Source organism: Etheostoma spectabile, chromosome 15 (assembly GCF_008692095.1).
Source record: "Etheostoma spectabile isolate EspeVRDwgs_2016 chromosome 15, UIUC_Espe_1.0, whole genome shotgun sequence".
In the NCBI taxonomy this organism is placed as follows: Eukaryota; Metazoa; Chordata; class Actinopteri; order Perciformes; family Percidae; genus Etheostoma; species Etheostoma spectabile.
In genome coordinates, this window is record NC_045747.1 from 10,082,088 (window position 1) to 10,104,281 (window position 22,194).

The 22,194-nt window shown below is 42.4% G+C and overlaps 1 protein-coding gene across 8 annotated transcripts in view; it reads right to left on the bottom strand.

Moving 5' to 3' along the window:
- The window catches only part of bahcc1a (BAH domain and coiled-coil containing 1a), a 64,830-nt gene extending 45,978 nt beyond the window's left edge, over nucleotides 1-18,852 (bottom strand). For all 8 annotated transcript variants that reach the window (XM_032537140.1, XM_032537141.1, XM_032537135.1 and 5 more), the window contains exons 1-2: nucleotides 18,597-18,852; nucleotides 15,240-15,563 (exon numbers count right to left, since the gene is read on the bottom strand). In XM_032537140.1, the coding sequence (XP_032393031.1) occupies nucleotides 15,240-15,411 (172 nt within the window). In that variant the 5' untranslated portion in view covers nucleotides 15,412-15,563; nucleotides 18,597-18,852. The remainder of the gene's footprint in view (nucleotides 1-15,239; nucleotides 15,564-18,596) is intronic.
- Nucleotides 18,853-22,194: the final 3,342 nt, after the last annotated feature.

The following is a 22,194-nucleotide window of genomic DNA, read 5'->3' on the forward strand; positions in this document are numbered from 1 at the left end:
CACAGAAAAGGCAGACAAAAAAACACCACTATGTACACATGTTAACAGGATGGAAATTAAAATCATATATTTTCCAACTGCTCAATATCACTACAGGCAGTATTTTGGGTCTCAAATAAAAACCCTACATCCCAGGGTAACCATTAAACCAACTTTGAACAGTGCCTATGATTGCACATGTTGGCTTTTGTTATTTTTCTTTAATATACGCTTAGCTCTGCTGGCCATAAAACATGTCAGCACCTACGCATTGGGCCAGAAAGCATATACGGCGGGCCTGACCAGTGAAATGATTCGGGTAATCTATGCAAGGAATACAGCGCGTCATGGTGGTGGATTTAAGGGAAGAAGCATAAGTGAGAGGTAGCGCAAAGAAACCTCAGCTGGGTATCCTCATATCTACGGGAGAGCAACAGCTTTCAGCAGTTATCACAATGCCGGTGTGAGCCAAGCACAGTCTAGACGTGGCAGAGGCCATAATGAATAGTGAGGGGGAGGCGGACGGGGACTTGGAGAGACAGGGAAGGAGAATAAAGAAGAGTTATTAGGGTGATGTGAGGCAATGAAGGGAAGAGGGCCTACTGAAATATTTTGACACAGAAAAAAGCAAATGTGACACAGGTACTTAAACAAGGGTTTGAAAAGCAAACCACAGTCATCTTTCTCTCTGTACCCTCTCTCTCCTCTTGCTTTCTTTCTGCTCAGCTTGACACACTCACAAGAGTGATAACTGCAGATGCAACTTTCACAAACTGCTCGTTCACTTAAGCCCAACGGCAGGGCTTGTCTCATGACTGTCAGGCTGGCCTTCACTCTCTGCCAGATTGAGCAGCACGAGCAGAGCCCAGGTCCTTCACCCAGATTACCAAGATCCTAAACACCCCATTATTTTCATGAGCTCACATGAACACCAGGCAGTCTGGTAGCATGAACAGCACGCCAGGACCACAACTTGATTACACTACTGCTTTAGAGCCTTGCTTTATCAGTTATGCATTGTTTTGTGCTATATTGCATCCACAGCAGCTTTGACTTGTAGCGCCATGCAGCACATTCCCTCACAGCCAGTATGTGTGTGTGTGTGTGTGTGTGTGTGTGTGTGTGTGTGTGTGTGTGTGTGTGTGTGTGTGTGTGTGTGTGTTGGAGAGTATGGTTTATGTCTCCTTACTGTATTTGTTCTGGCACCATGTTATATTGTGGGGCTATAGGCTTTGCACTCCTCAGATAAGAGTGCAGTTATGTCAACATTAGGTGCTGTGAAGGAGCCGCTGGTCGTGTTGACATTCTACAACACTGCTTATTTATTCAGACCACAAAGTTCAGCAATCATCTAGCCTCTAATACACTAATGATGAGAGGCGTCTTGGGGTGGAGCCCCCTCCCGGCTTTGCCCGGTACTGGCTTTCTAAGCTTGTCAGGTGAGAAGAAAGATGAGGGGGTTGGGGAAAACTAATGGCTTTGAAAAACCCTGAGTTTAAACCCGATTGCCAGCAGATTCAGAAAAAAAGCTTGACGAATGCTTTTTTACAATACACACAAGCCCTTCTAGACGCAGGCAGCATGAGTCTGCATATTGAGCTGAGCAGCCCCATCAGTAAAGAGTCAGTGGAGCAATCCATGCATAATTATGGAAGGGGGAGGGGGTTAATTGACTTCTTTGAGAAAGATCCTGATTTCTATCAGCCAGTACCATAATCATGTGAGCCAGGGCTCTCATTAAGCCCCCTCCCTCATTTATCTCTCTTCCCCTCTAACCATTTATCCTCTCCCTCCCTCTCCTCCCCCACTTTGAAAAAGGGTGAAACCCCAAACTGCTCCTGCGGTGTCCACAGCGGGCCAGGAATGGGTGAGGAATGGCGCACGCGCGTGCGCGCGCGCGCACACACACACACACACACACACACACACACACACACACACACACACACACACACACACACACACACACACACACACACACACACACACACACACACACACACACACACACACACACACACACACACACACACACACACACACACACACACACACACAAAACTGTGGCCCCTGCGCAGTGATGCGCTGGCTAGCAGGTATTAGCAGCAAACATGTGTGTCCCAGTGGCCAGAATTGTTCTCCACATTCACAAAGTGTTTTCAGACCAATGTTTTTGTTGTTGTTTTTTCTATTTCCTACAATAATGCTCAAACCACAGTGAAGCTGTAACAGCACCATAACAAGTGCTTTGAATAATTTACAGGCAGAAAGTATACACTGCCTAATGACACGCATCCCTACCACAAACAAAACACATTACGCTGACATGTCAACACTTATAATTATTTACTAAAACATATCCACTATGACAAGCCTTTTGTTCAACATGGTTTAAACCTGATACGTTAAAAAAAAGCAGCTCCCTCCTGGCTGCTTTCATTTTCTTTTCTCTTCCCTTCCTTCGTTCCTCTCCTGTCTATGGAAGCAGCGGAAGATTTGGGTAAAAGTTGAATTCCAATGACAGAGAGTGAAAGAGAGAGAAAAAAGTATGACGTGGAGGAAAGAGATGAAAAGTGACAAATGAGAGATTTCCTTCACAAGCTCATAAATCAGTAGAAGCGGGCAGGGCCAGTATGAGGCCTCCTCAAAAAGCCTAACTTTTTTTCCCCTTTCACAGCCAGCGCTAACCACCCCTCTCTCTTTACATGCACAAAAACACACACCTACACAAACATATGTGCATAATCACATACACAAGAACGCACACTTACTCCCAGATGGTGTGTGCTGGAATTGCATTCCCACTGCTCTCCACCAATCTGGTTGAGGCGCAGCGGCCTGCCTGACTGGCATAGAAACACGTCTCATAAAATCACTTACAGTGAGAAGTAGTGCAGGCTTCAAAGGGGCTTGCATTCAAACCAGTCCTGTTAAAAGGACCAAGCACGTGTGCTGAAATAAATCCTGCTTATTCTGTCAAATAAAAACACACAGAGTGGAGGGTTGGGTGGTACAGCAGCTGCTGCTGCTGCTGCTTCTGCTGCTGCTGCTTCTGCTGCTACAGGTAAGCGGGACAGACATACAAGGGAAATGAGCTCTTCAGAGCAATCGCTATTTGCACATGGTGCAACACACTGGGCAAAGATGAGGAAGAGCAGAGCGCAGATACATCCCGCTGGGTTTGGAGGTATCTGCTGAGATGGTGGGGAGAAAAAAAGAGTGAGCAATGGGAACAACTGTCAACAGCTCTTTTTCAGCTCCAGTGTTGGTTTGAGTGAATATGGGCCGTTGTTGAACGTGAGTTAAAAAGCACTGCCATTAGAATGGGCATATGGGCGCTCTGGAGGGAGAGAAGGTGGCGACGACGCCCTGGTTGGAGATCAGAGAAGGCTCAGTGACTGCTAAGAAACTTGAGCCCCGTGCAGGATGGTCCCAGAGACTGCCGAATTGATGGAGATCCAAAATGACTTAGGATCTGCTTTCATTCTGAATGTTCACCATCTGCTTGGCTGGAAAGAGAAGCCACGGAGCGGGAGAAAACTCTGTCAACTGACAGATGAGACAGTGAGTGTGTGTGTGTGCGCGTGTGGTGTTGTGTACTTGTGCAGACAGTGTGTCAGTATTGATCCTCAAAGCAGCTCCACTTTCTGAAAGGAGATCTGTCAAATGGGGATACACACATTTACACACAAGCACACACACAAAAAACAAAAGATTGTGTTAATACATTGCAGACCTCATAGCTTTCTCTAAAACAACAGATATCTGCAGCACCATCACATGTTCCACTATGCCCAACCATTCTCTTCTTCCCACACTGCTGCATAGTTTCCTCCACCCCCATGCCAGTGGTATTGATCCATGCAGTTTCCATGTGTGCAGACAACTTTGGACTGGTAAATGCCCTGTTACCAAGGATAACCACTTCTCTCCTCATACTTCACTGGTCTGTCACACATTCGCCAGGAAGGTACAGAGCTTCCACATCACCAAAATAAACTGAATGCATGTCCTGTTTTGTTTCCTAACAACCGCACAATGTTCGCAACCAACTCCATTTATGATCCCTTAGCAACCACAGTCTACTGCATACCTCCAAAAGTCCCACTGCATGGAAATGTGTCCTGTATTTCTCTAGTAGTCTGGATTGATGATCATTTACAGCCTAATCTCAGGAACATCCGGTAGCGGACGTCCCTCTCCTTGTGCTTTGTGCTTGCAAGCTACACGCTGAATATGGCAGGTTTTTAAGAACATTTGGACCGGGCAACAAGGCAGGCCTACTTGGTTCTTTCCGGGATGGTTGTAAAGACTTACAAAAAATATGTTTACGGCATGTGTTATCTAACTGGGACGTTTTGGGACTGACTAGTGGGGATTTACTATCGGCAAAATACACAGTGATACACTGTTAAGATCAAATTACATCCACTTAATTTAAATAGCTAACAGTACTTTATTGTGTGAACATTTAAGTTCATTACATATTGTATATAGTGTTTTCTTTTGCGGGGTGCAAATGTTCCACCAAAACAAGTTCCTTTCCGAGTCCATTTTGTAGACCCGTTGCTGGGTGTGGGGCTTAGCGCCGCCCAAGAGAGCTGTGGAGTAAGGTCTGGCAATGCGAGACTATGTCTCTTGTAAAATCCCCTGAGCAGTCCTTCAGCCCATCCATGACCCATGACTAACCCAGGAAGTAATCAACAGAGCTGCAAACAACAAAATTCCTGTTACTGTGTGGAAAGAGCTCTCTCTGTGACCTCCTGACCCCACACAGAAACCACAATGTCTGTATTCCTTCTGTCTGGTTAAAAGAGAGATAAACACTACATGTCAGGCCTAAGGACCTGGTGAAGAAATGGTAGAAACACTCCCATAACTGTCATTCCATATGGTGGGAAAGCAATGTGATTTAAAGCACTCAGTAGCAAAAAACAATTAACCGCAGCTTCTCGCAAACGGGGGAGTCTGCACACCTGAGAACAAGCTGTTCCACAAGTAAAAAAAAAATCATGAGGTGAAATGAACACAGCTTCTTAAAATTTTTACCTGATTACTTATGGAACAGATTTACAGTATAATGCCGTATAAATCCATCTGTGCGTTATTATTCTGATTACCATCACAGATATATTGGCTAATCAATGTGGTAATTGAAGCAGTGGAATTTACTACATCGCCCCAACAGTCCTGTGCAGACGCGAGACGGATGGAATATAAAACGCCCAGGGCTGAGGTAGAATTAGGCACCTGCATCAGTCCCCCGTCCACCCCCACATGCTGCCCTCTCAGCTACATGCCACTCGGTTTCCTCTCGCACTCCTTTTACAAAATATCTCCACCACACAACCCCTTTGATTGCTCTTTCCCGTGGGCCTACGAGTGCACACACACACACACACACACACACACACACAAATACACAAATACACAAATACAACACGTGTACACAAAAACACACTTCTTCTGTATTGTTCAGATACAGTTGCACCAGCTGAGGTTTGATTTGGCAAAAAAAGTTGCCTCTGCTACAAATACCGACAGGCACTCAAAAAACAGGCGGAGTACAGAAAACACTGGAGCACTGAAAACACACACAAACCCACACACGTATGAAAGCAAAATGCATAATGCACAAAAACATGCAGAAAGCACAGGAAATCCGTCTGTAAAGCAAGTTAATCACAGATACACATAAGCAGCCACCCACACATAGCAAACACACACACGTGCATCTACACACCCTCCCATTATGCTGTAGAACCAAAAGGCATTCAGCCATTTCAGCAGCATTCAGCCAATTGAGAGGTCTGTCAGTGCATTAGCCAGCATGTTATCATAGCCCAACCTCACTGCAATTAGAAGTTGTTCTAATTCTTCCCTGGAAACACTGCCTTCTCCCACCACTAATAGTTTACTTTACTCCAACAGCTGACAGACCCAACCCTGCCTCTCCGCCTCAACTTCCTAAACACACACACGCACAGCTGACAGCTGTAGCTCGTCTGTCAGTATGGGAGATCAAAATGGATCCTGGGAATAGTCCCCAGCTATGTCCCTCTTGTGCCACATCAATCCCATGAGTTTTTAGGCTGTGATACAGTTCACCTATGCCGTGGGGCTCTGTGACTAAAGACCTCCTTCCTGCCTTCCCTCTCCGCCACCTTCATGGGGGAAAAAATCTCATATTTTACCAAACACAACAGAGAGAAATGACAGTGAAATCATGAAACAATTGTAAAAATAAAAATCTGAAAGCTCCTAAAGGCTCTCTGTTGATGAGGCAGGTGTGTGAGGGGAGGGTGGTCAGATAGTGTTGGGGAACCGTTAAGCTAATGAAGTCTGAGGAAGAGGGAGCACTCCCTGTACTGATGGTATTGCTATTAGCCGGTGAGCCGGTGCACTTGGGTGTCACTTCAAAGCATTCCCTACTATTAATCAGAGACTATCCAGCCCTGTAGCAAGTGCCCCGCTGGCAGTGCCGCTAACTACCCCCCTCAACATCAAGACAATGGAGCCATCATTACGGCCGTTACACTACGCCTTGGCCAGACAGCACACCTTTATCTCGGCATATACGTTACATACTCACGGCCAATTAATTTACCTGCCATGTCTCAGAATAAAGAAGGTGGAATGCGTGGTGGCTGTGGGGTATATGCAAGCACACATTTCCATTATGTAGTAGTTTATGTATTTGGGTGGGGGATGGGGAGCACCTGGCTCAGGTTGCATCCAAGGGGCTGTGCATTTGGCCTCGGGGGCTCTTTATAAAAGCACCTGGAAGAGGCTGCAACCTGTCTGGCCCAGACCCACAGGCCCAACCCTTCCCTGATCTGGCGCTCACCTGGCAACCCCAGGCGGGCCGACAGGTCTGACAGCTTCCCCCCTCCAAGCCCCCTGACTAACAACAGCCACTCAGCTGGATATCAGCCCCCAAGCTTAAGGATTATTACTATTGCACTGGCCCTGTCTCTTTAATACTAAATACATTTTATACAACGATAATCCTTAAAATCAACTCTTTCTTCTTTTTGTCTTGACTGTCGTGATGGACAGCAATTCACGCCGGGTCGAAGCAAGAGCCCGCAGGAAATTATTCTCTTTTTTTTTCTTTTCTCATTGTGAACTGAATGTATCAGCGAGGCTAATGGAAGAAAATGCATTGCCTCGTTTGCCGTGGCTTGCTTCTCGTAAATTTGCACATTCATGTTACATGAGGATGAGAGAATATGATACAAGACACTCTCCCCCTCCCCCTCTGTCTCCTGGTGTACTGTACTGAGAGCCTGCAGACTGTAGCAGCGCTGAGGGGATGAGATAACCGTTCACCATTGTGAGAAAAGGCTGTCAGAGCTTTGTTCTCTCTCTCTCTCTCTCTCTCTCTCTCTCTCTCTCTCTCTCTCTCTCTCTCTCTCTCTCTCTCTCTCTCATAAAAAAAGATGGAGCAGTGGTTTCAGAAATAGTCCTGTTTCTATAATTAGATGTAAACAGACCAACCAGACTCTCATGCTTGCTCTGTCCCACTGGCCCCACGGCCTCCTGGGAGGCAAGATATGTGAGTGTGTATATGACGTGCCAGTGTTTGTGTGTGCGTGCCTCTGCGTGTGTCTGCTTGCAATGCATCAGTAAGTGTATGACAGCATGTGACAAGTGTGCATCTAGTTGTGCTGTCGCTGTCCTCTCTTTCGCTCTGTCTGTCTCTTCCTTGCGCACACACAAACTCAAAGTTCCCCTCCCCCACATTCACCAGAGGGTAGGTCAGTGGCCGTGCACGGCAAGCAGAGAGAAAGCTAATGCAAGCGGCACCAGCAGACAAACACACATCTGTTGCTGAGGAGCCAGTCTTTTGCCCCAGATCCTCAGGACACATACTGTATCAGAGAGAGGAGGCAGTGTAGCCTAGTGGTCGCACCAGGCAGAGGGGACAAAAAACTGTAGTTTGAGGTGAAGGGCAGAAGCACCCCCATTCTAAAAAAAACAACAACAAAAACATGGGAGACAAGAGAAGAAGGAGGGAGGTGGGGGACTGCAGGGAGGAGCATACAGGATATGAACATGGATCATCAAAGAGAAAACATGTATACATGAAAGAATTTGTGGTGATTTGGCAAATAAAACAGAAGGGGAGGGAAGGAGTTTTGTTCTTATCAATGTCAGAAGGAGCACAGGAAATTCATGCAAGAGAGAGAACAAATAAATGAGAAAGCAAGAGAGCAACAAGTTCCCTTTGGATTGATGACTAGGCAGCTGGTTGGATGGTCCCAAGAGACTTATTAAAATGGAATTCCTGATGCTAATCTTTGTTTTCTCACAAAAGGGCTGACACATCCTTGAGAGGCATACTGCATGTATATTTAATGGAAAAGCTCTGCATATATTTAGCAGCACACCTCATTGTTTGGTACCTTGTGTCACCACCGCTCACTGTTCCTGCTGAAATTCGCCAAATCGTGGGCCATTATTTGAGTTAATCTGCACTCAGTCCTGCCCCTCCCATTGCATACCATCTTCATTAATGGATCATAGTCTGCTATTTGAAATGAGGAAGTCTAGTATACAGAACATATAGTCTGGATCAACAGAAGTACATTTCCAGGATAACTGCCCAACCTCACTTTCTGCTCTCTGTGTGTTGCCGTTCTCAAAATGACTTTGCTTCAGGAAACAACAACAGAGTTCGAGCTAGCAAGCTACACGCTGAAAATGGCAAGTTTTGAAGAAAATTTGCATCGTGCAATAAGGCAGGCCTGCTTAGTTCTTTTGGGGATTGTAGAGATTTACAAAGAATGTGTTTACGGCAACTACTATTTAACTAGGACGTTTAAGTTATATAGCTCACGTTACTGTATTGTGTGAACAGTTAACTTCATTTAGTATTGTATGTGCCGTTTTCTTTTATCTGAGTTTAAATGTTCCACCAAAACAAATTCCTTTTTGTGACTATTTTCAAGAACCGCCATCACTGCGTCTGGAGCTTAGTCCTGCCCTCGAGGATTTTGATTGGTTGAAGGAATGCCAACAACCCCGAGCATTTCTTCCTCCTATCCAACAATGTATGTGTAGTGGCAATGCAAGACTACAGAACATATGACATAAAGATAAACACAGGAACAGAAACAAAATGCTGTACAGAAACAACTGCTTGAGTTTCCCTTTCAAAATCAATCCCAAACATTAACAACAAGTTACAACAGAAACTTCAGCCCATTCTTTTGTAGAATTTAATAAAACCGGGCTGTACACTAAACTGGCGTTTGACAGATGAAAAGTGTGATTTTCAAAACAGAGAAAGAGTAAAGTAGGACCGCTATGCAAGCTGCATCACAAGCATGAAATCCTGCCAGTAGTAACAGATACAGAAGGGACAGACACAGACGTTAGAGGGTTAACAATGCACCTGTCTGGGCCTCACAGCCAACCGCAGGGTGCCTTGGCTCTAGTGGGGGGGGTGTCTGGAGAACACAGCACACGCACACACAAAACCAACCACCCACCCAAACATAACCACACACACGCTCATAAGTATTGTCACTGACCACAAATCTGCTAACAACAATAGCGCAACTGTCCTTTTTTGTTCTTTTCACTGAACGATTACAATAATAAAATTGAAATTAAAAAACAAGTAATCTGGATTTTCTGCTTGAGCCGTTAATAATGTCTAACAGCTGTCACATGCAATACGGCCATGCGCTGAGGTGGGCCCGCGGCTGCCTGATGCGAGGCAGCCTGATACTGGAAGAGGGGGGGAGAACGAGGGGGGAAATTAAAGGGACGAGAAAAAGGAGCAAAAAAGATAGAGAGAGATCCAAATCACAAACAAAACAGCAGTGATTGACTATTCAATCTTGCAACACTACATTTTGAGTCTGTTTTTGTTTCTTTTTTTCTAAGGTGTGTGTGTGTGTGTGTGTGTGTGTGTGTGTGTGTGTGTGTGTGTCGTCATGAAGTGAACGAAAGACTTTCTTAGCCTCATTGGATTCTTAATGCAACTTCTCACTTCCTCGCGTTGAGTGTAAAAATAGATGGGAAGGTTTTGAAATCCAATGCCCAGAAATCCGATACAGGAAGGTATTACCCTGCCCGTCACTCTCACCCATGGGTCTCCTTTGTGTTCGTCCCGTGTACACGCCCCATGCTCGAGGCAAGGGCTCTGTGGCACCATGCCACACGGTGTAGTGTGGGTGGCGGTCTGTTTGAAGAGCCCGTCTCTGAGGCAGCATGGCCACTCACTAGCCAAATTCCTTTTGCAAAGCCAGAGTCCTGCTTTTTTTGCTCCACTCAACCTAATCTTTCATTTTCTTTGGACAGCTTTGCTGATGAGCAAAAAAATTAAAAGAAAGGAAACTCATTAAATAGCTTATCTTATATCCAATCAGTCACTTAAGTTACCTTAGTGTAATGAAACCAGAAGAGGTTACTCTTTTATTGAAGACTGGTTATTGGACACCTGGTATGATGATCTAATAGTGACCAAAAAAATAACATTATGTTAATGCCTCTAACCATTCAAAAAACGGTGAGCGTATTTTACTCGTAACCAAAGGTATTTGAAAATATGCAAGGGACCTCCGCTTTAGAAACAACTGACTGCCCTTGCAAGTCTTTTGGGCTTTCAGTGGGAGTGTCAGAGGAAGGTGACAGATGGCGGCAGCAACGGGCAAGGTGCTATTTCAGCCAAGTGTAGGATGCCAAGCAACACCTCCACCATTCAGGTAGACTCCTGTGACATTGCATCTGAACTGTGTCATCTCACAACAATCCAAAACGAGCCTGAGAATTGGCCAAGGTTCTCATTCTGTTTTGCAGAGCCAGAGCAAAATAGAGAGGGAGTAGTTGAGGCCCGAGTCAAAAAGGAACTTGGTCAAAGACCTGCATTCTGTCAATTTACTTTCACCACAGTGGCTCCTAGACACAAATAGCCTTTTTAAATTTTAAATTTAACTTGGGTTATTTAGAATATCAGATTTCTTTTCGCTCAGGTAAGGCTCACCTCCACCCCCAAAATTGTTAGATCTAGAGACAAAAGACAGGCCCTGGCTTTAAGGGGGCTGGGTACTGTGCTGCTGAATAACTACACTGAGCATGCAACGCACTACAGCCACCACTCTTAACTAGGGTTACCAAGAATGAGGTGGGGGGGTAAGTAAAGCCAAAGGGAAGCAGGGTATGAACTTTGAGTGCTCACAACACAAGAGCTACAAGGCCAAGAAGAAGAAGAAGCAGCCTCCTTTGCCACAAACAACCCACTTACTGAGATTTATTCGTTTAAAGACTCTGGTTGTAACCAGCCCTTTGCTAACCCCACCAAACACCTGTGTTTTTCTTTGAAGCATCTTCTCAACAAACACAGACCCATGGGATATTCTAGCAATGAGACGTTCAATAAAAGTCTCAGTAAAGTTATTTATTCCCCTTTGGAAAAAGAAAATGGGTGAAGGCAGACAGCATAGCTAACCTTTGAAGGGGGAAGCTGCTCGGATATCCAGCTAGGACATAAAAACCAAGAGAATGACAGGGACATCCTACCCAAAAACAATTAAGGGGGGGGAAGGGACTGTTTTTTTTTATCTGTAACTGCAGCCGTAAAACACACACAAAGCTGCGGTCTGCAACAATGGCCCAGGGCAGGGGAGGGTGGCTAAAACAGAGGTGGCAGGAAGACCACCGCTTCCCAGACACAAGGGTCTTCCTGCTGTAAAGACAGGAGACTGAGAAATGAAGGGGAGGAAAGAGAGGACAACTAATGGAAAGGGAGACCGGGGAGATGTAAAGGAAGGGGAGGCCAAGTAAGCGAGCTGACACAAATATGACCTTTGATTACATGGGGTGTTTAGAGAAGAGCTCAGCCATGGACAGCCTCTAAACCCCTGCTGCTCCCACACAGCCACACCTCAGCCAGAGTACACTGATCAGAACAATATGGCTGAAAGATGAGCCCCCGGCCATAAATGCCAGCTGTAAAGACAGCTTCACTGTGTCTCCTACTTTGACACTATCCAACATCTGAATCCAGGCCTCACAGCCAAGTGAAGACAGTCTCTAACTGTGCGCCGGAGCCAGCAGGAGATACAATTACTATTTCAAAGGTGTTGTAAATGGACTGGCTGAATTAAACCGCATTAGATGAGTTTACAGGTCTTTGTCCCACTGCATCAGCAAGCATACAAAGAAAAGTTGCTCCAATGTCACATTCCCAGAACACAGTGCAAGTGCAAACCATAAAATCGACCACCTGACATGCATTACAAATGACTGGCTTGTAGTAGGTGAAGATGGACAGAGGCAAATGCACACTGACAGAATCTCTACTGGTTCTAAGTTACCGTGCTTCAGTGGGCAAGATGGAAGGAGCGTGTATTTGTTGTTGCCTGATTATAACCAAACTCACAAGTGTGTACAGAAAAAAGAAAGCAGATTTATTCCCAAAATATGTTGAAATTCTATAACCTGGCAAGGAACAATACCAAGGGAGGGTGTTGCAACTGCCATCACTCTGTTCAGCAGCAAGGGTGAAGGGAGCGCTTACAATAAATACCTTTGCAAAGGAAGAGGAGCCCTTTCAAGGAGCCACATCAGAAACCTTCCACTGAATGCATTTTTACATCAACCCTGAAATATTCATGCTCTTTGTAAAGTATTCATGTGAACCAGTGTGCAAGTTAGTCCCCAGGGGGAAAGTGCAGAGAAAACTGAAGAGATCCAACACAATCCGCAACTAACATGCTCAGTTGTGCTAATGTTGCTAGCATACGGGACACTTGAAGGGACACTAATGACCTGCCCTGTCAGGACAAACAACAGTCTGGGAGCAGTTTGGTCAGACAACCAACGAGCATTTTACTGCTCTTACATAGTGTGACTGGCCTGTACTCATTTGGTAAACTAACTAAAAATACACAAATTGCAAAAAAAATACTTAACATGTTTTTGACTGTATTATATATTATATATTACCTGAACATATAAAAAGGTAAAACTCTGGCGTTTTTTTCTTGTGTCAACTAGATTATAAATTTGCACTGTGTGCTGTTTTGATGAATTACCATCTTAAAAATATATTCCATAAATGATTGTGAATTATGCTCCATGTCTCATGCACCTGTTTTCATTATGACATGCTTGACATTTTCAAATATTATTAAGATAATAAATCAAAGATTGCACATCAGCACAGCACAATAACAAAGTAATTCTAATAGTGCCCAGAAGGGATTTAGATATGTGAACTAAAATTATTCTCCATGTTAATTCAATAAAATATCTGAAATGTAAAGAATTAAGACATTCTCCAGATCTTGAGGATATTAGATAGACTTCTCTCCAGTCACGCCCATGTGTTACTGAGGAGGCTGGGGAGAACAATAAACCACCTGTGCTCCTCATTGAACAGTGATGACATGTGTAGGGTAATTCTTCTTGTTGGTGCGCCACAATACTACAAAAGAAACACCAAATCTGGTAGGGGGAGCACCTGTACCCTGTAGCCAGCAATACCCTTCATGCTCTCAGCGAAACAGCCATACAAAAAAAAGAAATAAAAAAACATACAGACGCAGGCAGTGTGTGTGTGTGTGTGTGTGTGTGTGTGTGTGTGTGTACGTACTCCCAAAAGCCAACAAGAATGGTGAGAGATGAATGGTGAACAGCGCCTATGAATTCTTCTGAATGACTAATTGTACCTTGTGTTTAGCATGATTTTGCAAATTAATTTAGAATCTTCAGCCTACAAGAATACAACTTATACAGTAGAACTGTTTAACAAGCAGGAATAAATAAATAAATAAATAAATAAATAAAGGACAGAATACAAAAAACATTATAGGTTTCTTTGATGCTGTTTTAAACACCTACATATAGCCCCATTTATAGTTGTAGCTGATATACATTACATCAAATAATCTTAAAAGGCTAAATATCCTCTGCTTATCAGTAACCCAAGAATCCTCAGCTACTGCATCATAAACATGTTTCTTAGAAGTCACATTAACATATTTTCAAAGCACATTGTTTCAGAAGTGTCACTGTTTGATGCAATCAATATGCCACCATTGTGACTTTTTTAAATCTCTTTTGTTTTACATGGGTGGAGGAAATGAAAAGCTACAACAGTCTATTGTGATTCAGTCAACTACAATGCTGTGCAAAATTGCTATTATATATATATATATATATATATTTAAATCTAATAGGACTAAATATAGCGCACACTAGTGCATATGGCCTCATAACTGATCGTAAATCAGGTAACAGTCTCAACAAAAACATAATTATCACCAAGGTTTTGTATTTTGGAGGGTTGTTGTACATTATGCACGACCACATTTAAAAAACAATCTGTCAGCTTTTACTCTTCTCTTCAGCTGTAATAAATGATGACTGTTCTATCTGGGCACAAATGTGTGTACTCATGTTTGTAAAGGTTTACATTTGGGTATGTAAGATACCCAAGTCACTTGTTAAACCTGATTAATGCACTGTGAACCCATTTGCACCCTGACACTTTGAAGCCCAATATGGAGGATTTTCTACTATGGCTCTTCTTCCTGCAACCTCCAAACATTTTAACCCCATGCAGACCCGTTCTTCCCTTGCTTGCGTATATGGCGCTGGATATGGCCCAGGGTTGTTTTGTTTTTTGTTGAGCTGGTGTGACACTTGTCAATTTAACGTGAAGTGACAAAATCTCATTTCAGATTCAGCCCCATGAGCAAGCGGGAAACCAGTGCCAGTGTGCTCTGTCCAACTTCATACGTACAAACTAAAACAGATCTCTAATGCCATTTTTAAATACCATGGCATTTACCTATCTTCTCAAATGGCTATTTGTTTAACTAAGATGTCTTTATTACCTTCGAGATATTAAGGCTATAAATGTTGATTCAGCCTAATCAAAATTCCTTTTCATAGGCCTAGTGTAAATCAAATTTCCCCTGATTTATTAGCTGATATTTGAATAGGGAAACTCTGTCAACAGCCACACCTGAGCAACCATTTATTTAAACCTAAGCACCGCACCGTCTTTTATTATTTTTTTGAGAAAAATAACCAGTTTTGTAGGATACTGCCACACATACAGGCCACATCCTATCACTCACGGTGACAAATGCACAGGCTTTGTAGCGCAACATTATGAGAAGAGCATTTGAAACAACAGCCAGCTTTCAGATAAGATATATGTTGATGGGAACAAACACTTTAGTAGCAACATTCTTGTATGACAAAAAAAAAAAATCCTCCGTACGTGTTTGACTAACCTGAGTGGGGAGCCATTGGTATGTGGGAGGGGTAGTATTTCCCCGGCGTGAAGTGACCGCCGTGCTGTACAGAGCCGTGGCCCGAGGGAGCGATCCGAGAGGCGGCTCGGTGCACCAGGGCGCCCCGCTCTGATAGGAGGTGCGCCGGAGCAGCGAAATCCCGTCCTTCCATTCCGAAGAATGTTGAGTAATCCGAAATCCGGATAGGGCAGGTCAGAAAAATCAGATGCAACCCATATAATAATCCTTTCCTTCAGATCTATGTGTTGCATTCAGTCGATCGCAGGCTTCCCCAGCCAATAACGCAGCCCCCGATCATCTTTTCTGTCAAAAGGAGAAACACAAAGCAATTTTCATTATCAAGAAAAATGAAAATCCCGTTAAGAATTATACGATGAAAAAATACTGACAGTGCGGTAAAAAGGTTAAAGAAAACAAATTTCCACCCCAGTTAATTTCGCTGTAATACCTTTCTGTCATATAATGGCTAATTTTGCATATAGGCCTAGCTGAAATGACCCATTTAAACCTAAAACACATTGTGTAAAATAAGTTACCGCTGATAGAAACGGCCAGCGAGGCGTCCAAAAGCCCACTGAGCCATGCTCACATTCAGCTCTATTGATCAGCCTGGATAAATGCATCATATTGAGGAGAGCACTTCATATTCCACAGACACAGGCACAACGAGTAGACAGACACATTTTAGGTTTTTATATAGGCTATTCTATTTAATAATGTCCATATTCTATTTAAACAATTAGGCCTATACCACGTCAGCAGTCGCCAGCTGTCACTCTGTCCCAAAATCATGGTATTAAAATGTGTTTTATGAAACTGTGATTGCTGCAACAATCTAAAAAAAGCCCTAGTTGTGTTAATGGAGAAAGTCTGTTGTCCTGTTTGGGTGGGTTCAAATTGGAAGCCTACATCTCAAGGTGAACAACGCTGCCTGCGTTTTCCTGCTCGTCCTATTGTCTCGGATTGATACAGGCGTTTTTCTGCCTCCATAAGCTCCATCCAGCTCTCACTGCACCTCAACCCTGTTTTCACATAGTCTACAGTGATTTTCTATATCAACTGGCATAAATCAATCAAATGTATTATATTTTGCAAACCAGACCATATCCTAGTATATCATAAAACTGTCAATTGAAAAAAAAGAATGCACCATGCATCGACCAATGTGCACAAGAAGGAACCTGCACTGTCAGTTTATAAAGTTTCGAAAGAAATCATAAGAGACCTACTAAATAGAAGAATACAATTAAAATACCGCATGAGAGATGCATCAGCTCCTGAATGACATGGACTCTATCTCTCTTTGTGTGTGTGTGTGTGTGTGTGTGTGTGTGTGTGTGTGTGTGTGTGTGTGTGTGTGTGTGTGTGTGTGTGTGCGCGCGTGTGTGTGTGTGTGCGCGCGTGTGTGTATGCGCGCGAATAACTGCACTCACTGACTGCATCTGTCATGACCTATTTCAGGTCAGGTAGCCTAATCAAATGGAGTTGTAAATACATTAAGCTACATCCTCTGCCCATGCTACAACAATTGTAGTATAGCCCTATAGTCGAGGCAAACCCATTTTTTCATGAATTAAAATGAAATTTAATTTCACTGCTTAAATATAGGCTACGTTTTTGTCTTTACAACAATCATCTAAACGTGACAGCCCATTCTGTTGTCCTTCATTAATGTCTGTGAGTAATAAAAACAAAGCAAGCAAACAGAAGGCAGCAATTGTATAGGTCCAACTGAGTAAACAAATAATGACTGATTGTTCTCAGTACAGGAGGATATATGTGTGGTTTTATATTAAATATTCTCAATTCGGGGTCCCTACAGGGTTTCTCGGAGAGGTTGCAAAAGGGGCCCCAGTAAAATGAAAGCATAATTTCACCATAAATTAAATTCCCAAAAAGAAATCAAAATTCTGCAATTTGTAAGAATGCCATACTGTAGTCGTATATGCTATTTTACTCTCAGCACTATTACCTCCCCATGTAGCCAGTTACAGCCGAGCCTACAATTCAGTGCCACATCAACAACAATAAAATCCTTCCATACGGAGCTCCCTGGGACAAAATGCTATCCACGGAGGCTTCCCTGAGCTAATGTGGGTGCATCCTTAACATGTAAACGTTTACGAAGCCTGTCTGTTGCATCCATGATAGCTGGGTCTTCAGTTTCAGGGCTGTGTAGAGATCTAGGTGAATGGCCGCCCGTCAGCAGGACTGCCTTTGTCTCCATACTGAGAAAGTGCTTTGCAGTCAGCCATTACCTTCCCCCTCGCCATGCTGTTGCATTCATCCCACTATGTAGTCCATGTCTACTAACAACCTCAGAATAAAATTATTTAACATTTACGAGGCTGTGAAGAGACCCGCTGCTTTGTAAATGGTCGAAACGTACATACGTAGGGATCTAATTGCAGTAGAACACGCACGGTTGTTTCCTTTCATTCCACACTACAATGTGCGAATTACGCTCGCCAAATATTCGCTAGATATTTTTTTTTTTTAACTGTTCAAATGATCGACGCCCCTAATGCAATTCATTAAGCAGCTGTCAATTGCATTTACAGAATTCAATCGAAGGCAGAAACGCAGAAAATTAATCAAATTAGGCTGTAGAGGTCGGACCGCGCTGCGAGACAGGCGGCCCTCCACGACTGAGCTGGCCGCCAGGGAGTGCACCTCGACCGGCTCGGGTAGAAACACGTCTGCTGCCCGCTCAATGCCAATGATCTGCTTGGAGTGTATTGCAACCTGACTAAAACCATAATCGACATCCCCACCGACAACTCACAGAAAAATATAGCCCACATTTTTCAACAATTTAATATATCTTCTTTAATCTTGGCCAATTGCAAAAAAAAAAAAAAATTAAAAAAAATTACTAAGCCAGCCTGGCACGTTTCTAAGGATATCCTAATTAAAAACAAAACCACATGCAAATAAATAGTCGATCAATAATTAAATATTGTATCTATCCTAATTACAAAAATGCCCCTAACGCCAAAATATAAACTATAACATTGTTATTAATAGTATTGTAAATACTATTAGTAACCTAACGATTATAATAATTATAGCCTATAGGCCTAATAGTAACAATTTAAGGTAATTTATTTTTTTGTCAGCTGCATTAAATCATCAATTTATTCCACATAGGATACACCTCACACATCCTGTTTTGTTATTTTGTAAATTATAGCACTGCACTGTGTATAATGAACAGAATGCCACTTATGGCATTTTGGACTAAAATACAGCCTCTGTCACCTTACAACGAGTTAACAGGCTTTAACATATTTGGATTCAATTAAAATAAAATATGTACATAAAATGACTACTTACTGGTATGTTAAATCCTTGCATAACAATAAATTAAAAAATCACAAAACACAGGGAGGGAAGGAGCAAGGCCGAGTGCGACGCCCATTTAAAATCAAATGATGAACCATGTGGCTAGAATGAAATCCTACAATATTTCCATCCGAGGCTGTGCGGTAGCCTGCTGGTTCAGTCTATGGAAGCAGTGGGACTAGTCTCCCGGCCTGGCTGGATCGCGCCTCGGATCTCCGAGCAGCGGTTTCTCTCCCGGTGCAACTGCGTACCTCGCGTTTCGGGGCAGGGTAAACACGCCCTCTCATTGGTCAGATACCTGCATGTTAATTAGCTCGTGCCGCCCGCCCGGAAATACGAAAGATTCTTATTGGCCGGCGGCTCAGGCCAATGGCGTGGTGACTGGCAATGCTAAACAGAGAGAAAAGCGCCAGATTTAAAGCACGGGATGGTCTAAATCACTTACAATAGAGCTCAGTGCAGCCTGAGTAAATAGGAGATGTAAAGGTCTACAGCATGCAGATAATTTAGAGAAATAGTCAGAATTACTATTCAATTGATGCATACAAATGACATTTGCCACTTGGATAATAAACTCCAAACATATTTTAATGAGAAATATTTACATTGCCAAGAGCTTTAAGCCTGAATGCATCTCAAAGATTTACAGTAGGAAAAGAAAAAAAAGTCAAATTACTGTAAAACCTAAATATATTTTAGAGGTGCAGGTCCATTTATGTGTGCTATTAAGAATACCCTGATTCAACTTAAATGGGTGTGATGTCTAAATCAAAAAGCCACCTTTAAAAAGTCGGGAACTATGTGCACATTCCTTCCTATGTGACCTGGAGATCTAGGTATGTCATAAATAGCCCTACAACATAAAAAGTGCTGAAAATAATGATACAAGTGAAAATTTGAAAATCCATTTATTCAGCAATGTTTAAAAACACACCATTTTTTAAGTTTTTCAAATATAAATACAGCTGAATAAACTATATTTCATATTTTACAGATTGATATGTAGGCCTATTTTTCAGCTGTCACTGAAACACCTTTTAAAAAATCGTTTGCTAACAAGTCAGGGCATTTATAAACATCAAGCCTTCACAGTCTATATTATATCCTTGTTTAAAGTCACTAGAAGCTTTTTGGCAAGTGTTTTTAAAGACAATTTCTGAAACTCTTCACTGAATCATGCAGACAAGACAGTAATTCCACTATTTCCCTAGCGTTATTACTATGGACTTGGGTTATTACATTATGCTAAATGTTTACAAATGAATCCCTCCCTGTATGTAAGCGTCTGATTGGCTGGCGCGGCGCCAGAGCATTGTCAGTCATAGAGTGTAAACAAGACTCTGATTGGCTGTTGGCCAGTCCGCATTGGGCTGTCTGAAAAAAAGAAGAAGAAAAAAAAAGGCAATAACTGGCCCTGCGGTTTCAAGGCGTCCCGGGTTAGATGATGAAAGGGGATAAGAAGAGGCAGTTTCAAGGCAGCCCAAAGGCGGACCCCCATTGGCCCTGAAGCCATATGAGTCAAGCGTGAATCAAAGGGAATCGGCTACTGCAGAGAGGGGGAAATTATATGTTGGATATTTAAAATAATCGAGGTTAGTTTTCGGATAAATGCGGACCAGCGATGCTAATCATTATGAAAAGTTAGGAAAACAAGTGAAACGAGCCTCGAAACAATTTCGGTTATAGGCTGCACGTGAGGGTGAGAAGAGAGAGAGAAAGAGCTCCGGTTGTGGATCGCCCTGCGGAAGTCCGCTCTAATGGAGAAAATCTGCATGGAGTCTTTCACCATTTTAAAGTGTGGCTGAATGAGGTTTGTTGTAGTGGATTTAGCCCGGTAAATAAAATAAAAAATAACAGAGTAGGCTAATTTGTTTGGAAATAAAAATTGACATTGAGTTAATCGGATAATTGCATGTTGTTTGTTATAGTTGTGGTCTGGCTTTAGTCGGTAAATTCAGAGTAGGGTCGAAAATGCAAGTGGATATGAAGACGATGTAGAGACGATCATAAATGTGGTGCAGCCAGAATCTTTGACATTGTTTGTGTAGCCTATATTTGATTCTGCCACGGGTTTTCTGAAAATAGCCTATCCCTCGATACCTCTGGTAGGCTCCCTGATTTTTGCGTAAATAAATAGTTGACACTTTCTGATATGCAATAGACTAGGCCTACCTTTTTTAAGTTAATGTTTGCTTTGTAATCATATTAAAGAAAATAATGTTCTTTTTATTTTGGTTATTATTTAACACAACTGTGCAAGTAGTAGGCTAGGCTAACATACGCTATTTTATTTAATTTTACATTGCAACATTTTTTGGGTAGCCTATAGGCCTATGTGTCATTTAACTGTCAGATCACAGGAAAATAAAATTCTTTAATTTTTCCATTTTATTTAATATTTTTTGGGCAGATGAAACCTCAAACTCGCTCAATGTTATAATTATATGGCCTGGTATTCTACATTCACCTAACTTAGACCTACATCAATTAAAATACAAAATATTTCTGAAATTTTTTTCATAACGTCAATCTGAATTTAAGAGGTTTTTTTTGCATTCACTCAGTGTGACCATATGATAATTTGCCACAGCTTACACTATTTTCTGCACTGCCCAGCTGTGTGAGATTGTACAAATGGTTGGCTTCTTTGCTTTAATAATAACTTATATTTAGCAGAAGGTGTTGGAATTTCATCTCGTCATGGGGTCCTCTCGAGTGAGTGCATGAAATGTGAAATAGTCAAAGAGGTGGTCAGTTGCATGAACATGCACGGTAATATGTTTCTCACACACACACACACACACACACACACACACACACACACACACACACACAGGCAGAGTAATAATTAATGCAAAGTGAGTGATTTCTTAAGAAAAAGACCAGTTTTACGACGAGGATTGTCCTCGATCAATGAAGCGTTGATGATTGACAGTGTGTCCCTCCCACCCACGTCTACAGGCAAAAAAAAGAGCCCTTGGATACTGAGAATAGACAAACTGATTGTCTATACGCTTTTATTTCCAAATGCACATAAAATAATGATCATCTGGAACATTTCATGTTCTGACAATTTGTTCTATGGGTCAAGTTTGAAGAAGAAAAAAATGCTTTACCCCGAGATTAAAATTGTATGGGCATCTTGAAATATATTTTTCTTTTTATTTAGCTACTTAAATTCTGAAAATCTCACTGCAAGAACTTGGTATTTAAAAATGAATTGAATCATCCAAAATGAGTGAAAGCAGGACTTGATTTTGGTTTTTATGTGTTTAGTTTCGTCAGTAAGTCATGAAACCGAAATAATGTGGAGTGAGTTGACAACAGATAGCCTTTGATCTGTGTGTGTGTGTGTGTGTGTGTGTGTGCGTTTATTTGTGTGAGCATCCAGATCCCATGATCTGATTGGGTATTAGTCAATATAATAATTAAGCAGCTGAATGAATCACATTGGCGTATTTGTAGGCATAACTTATAACATTTTGGAACCGCTTGTATTTTGAGAATAGTCTTGAGAATATAAATATATTTTTTTATGTTTATCATGGATATATAACCATAAACGAGGTAGAGATGTGTGTGTGTGTGT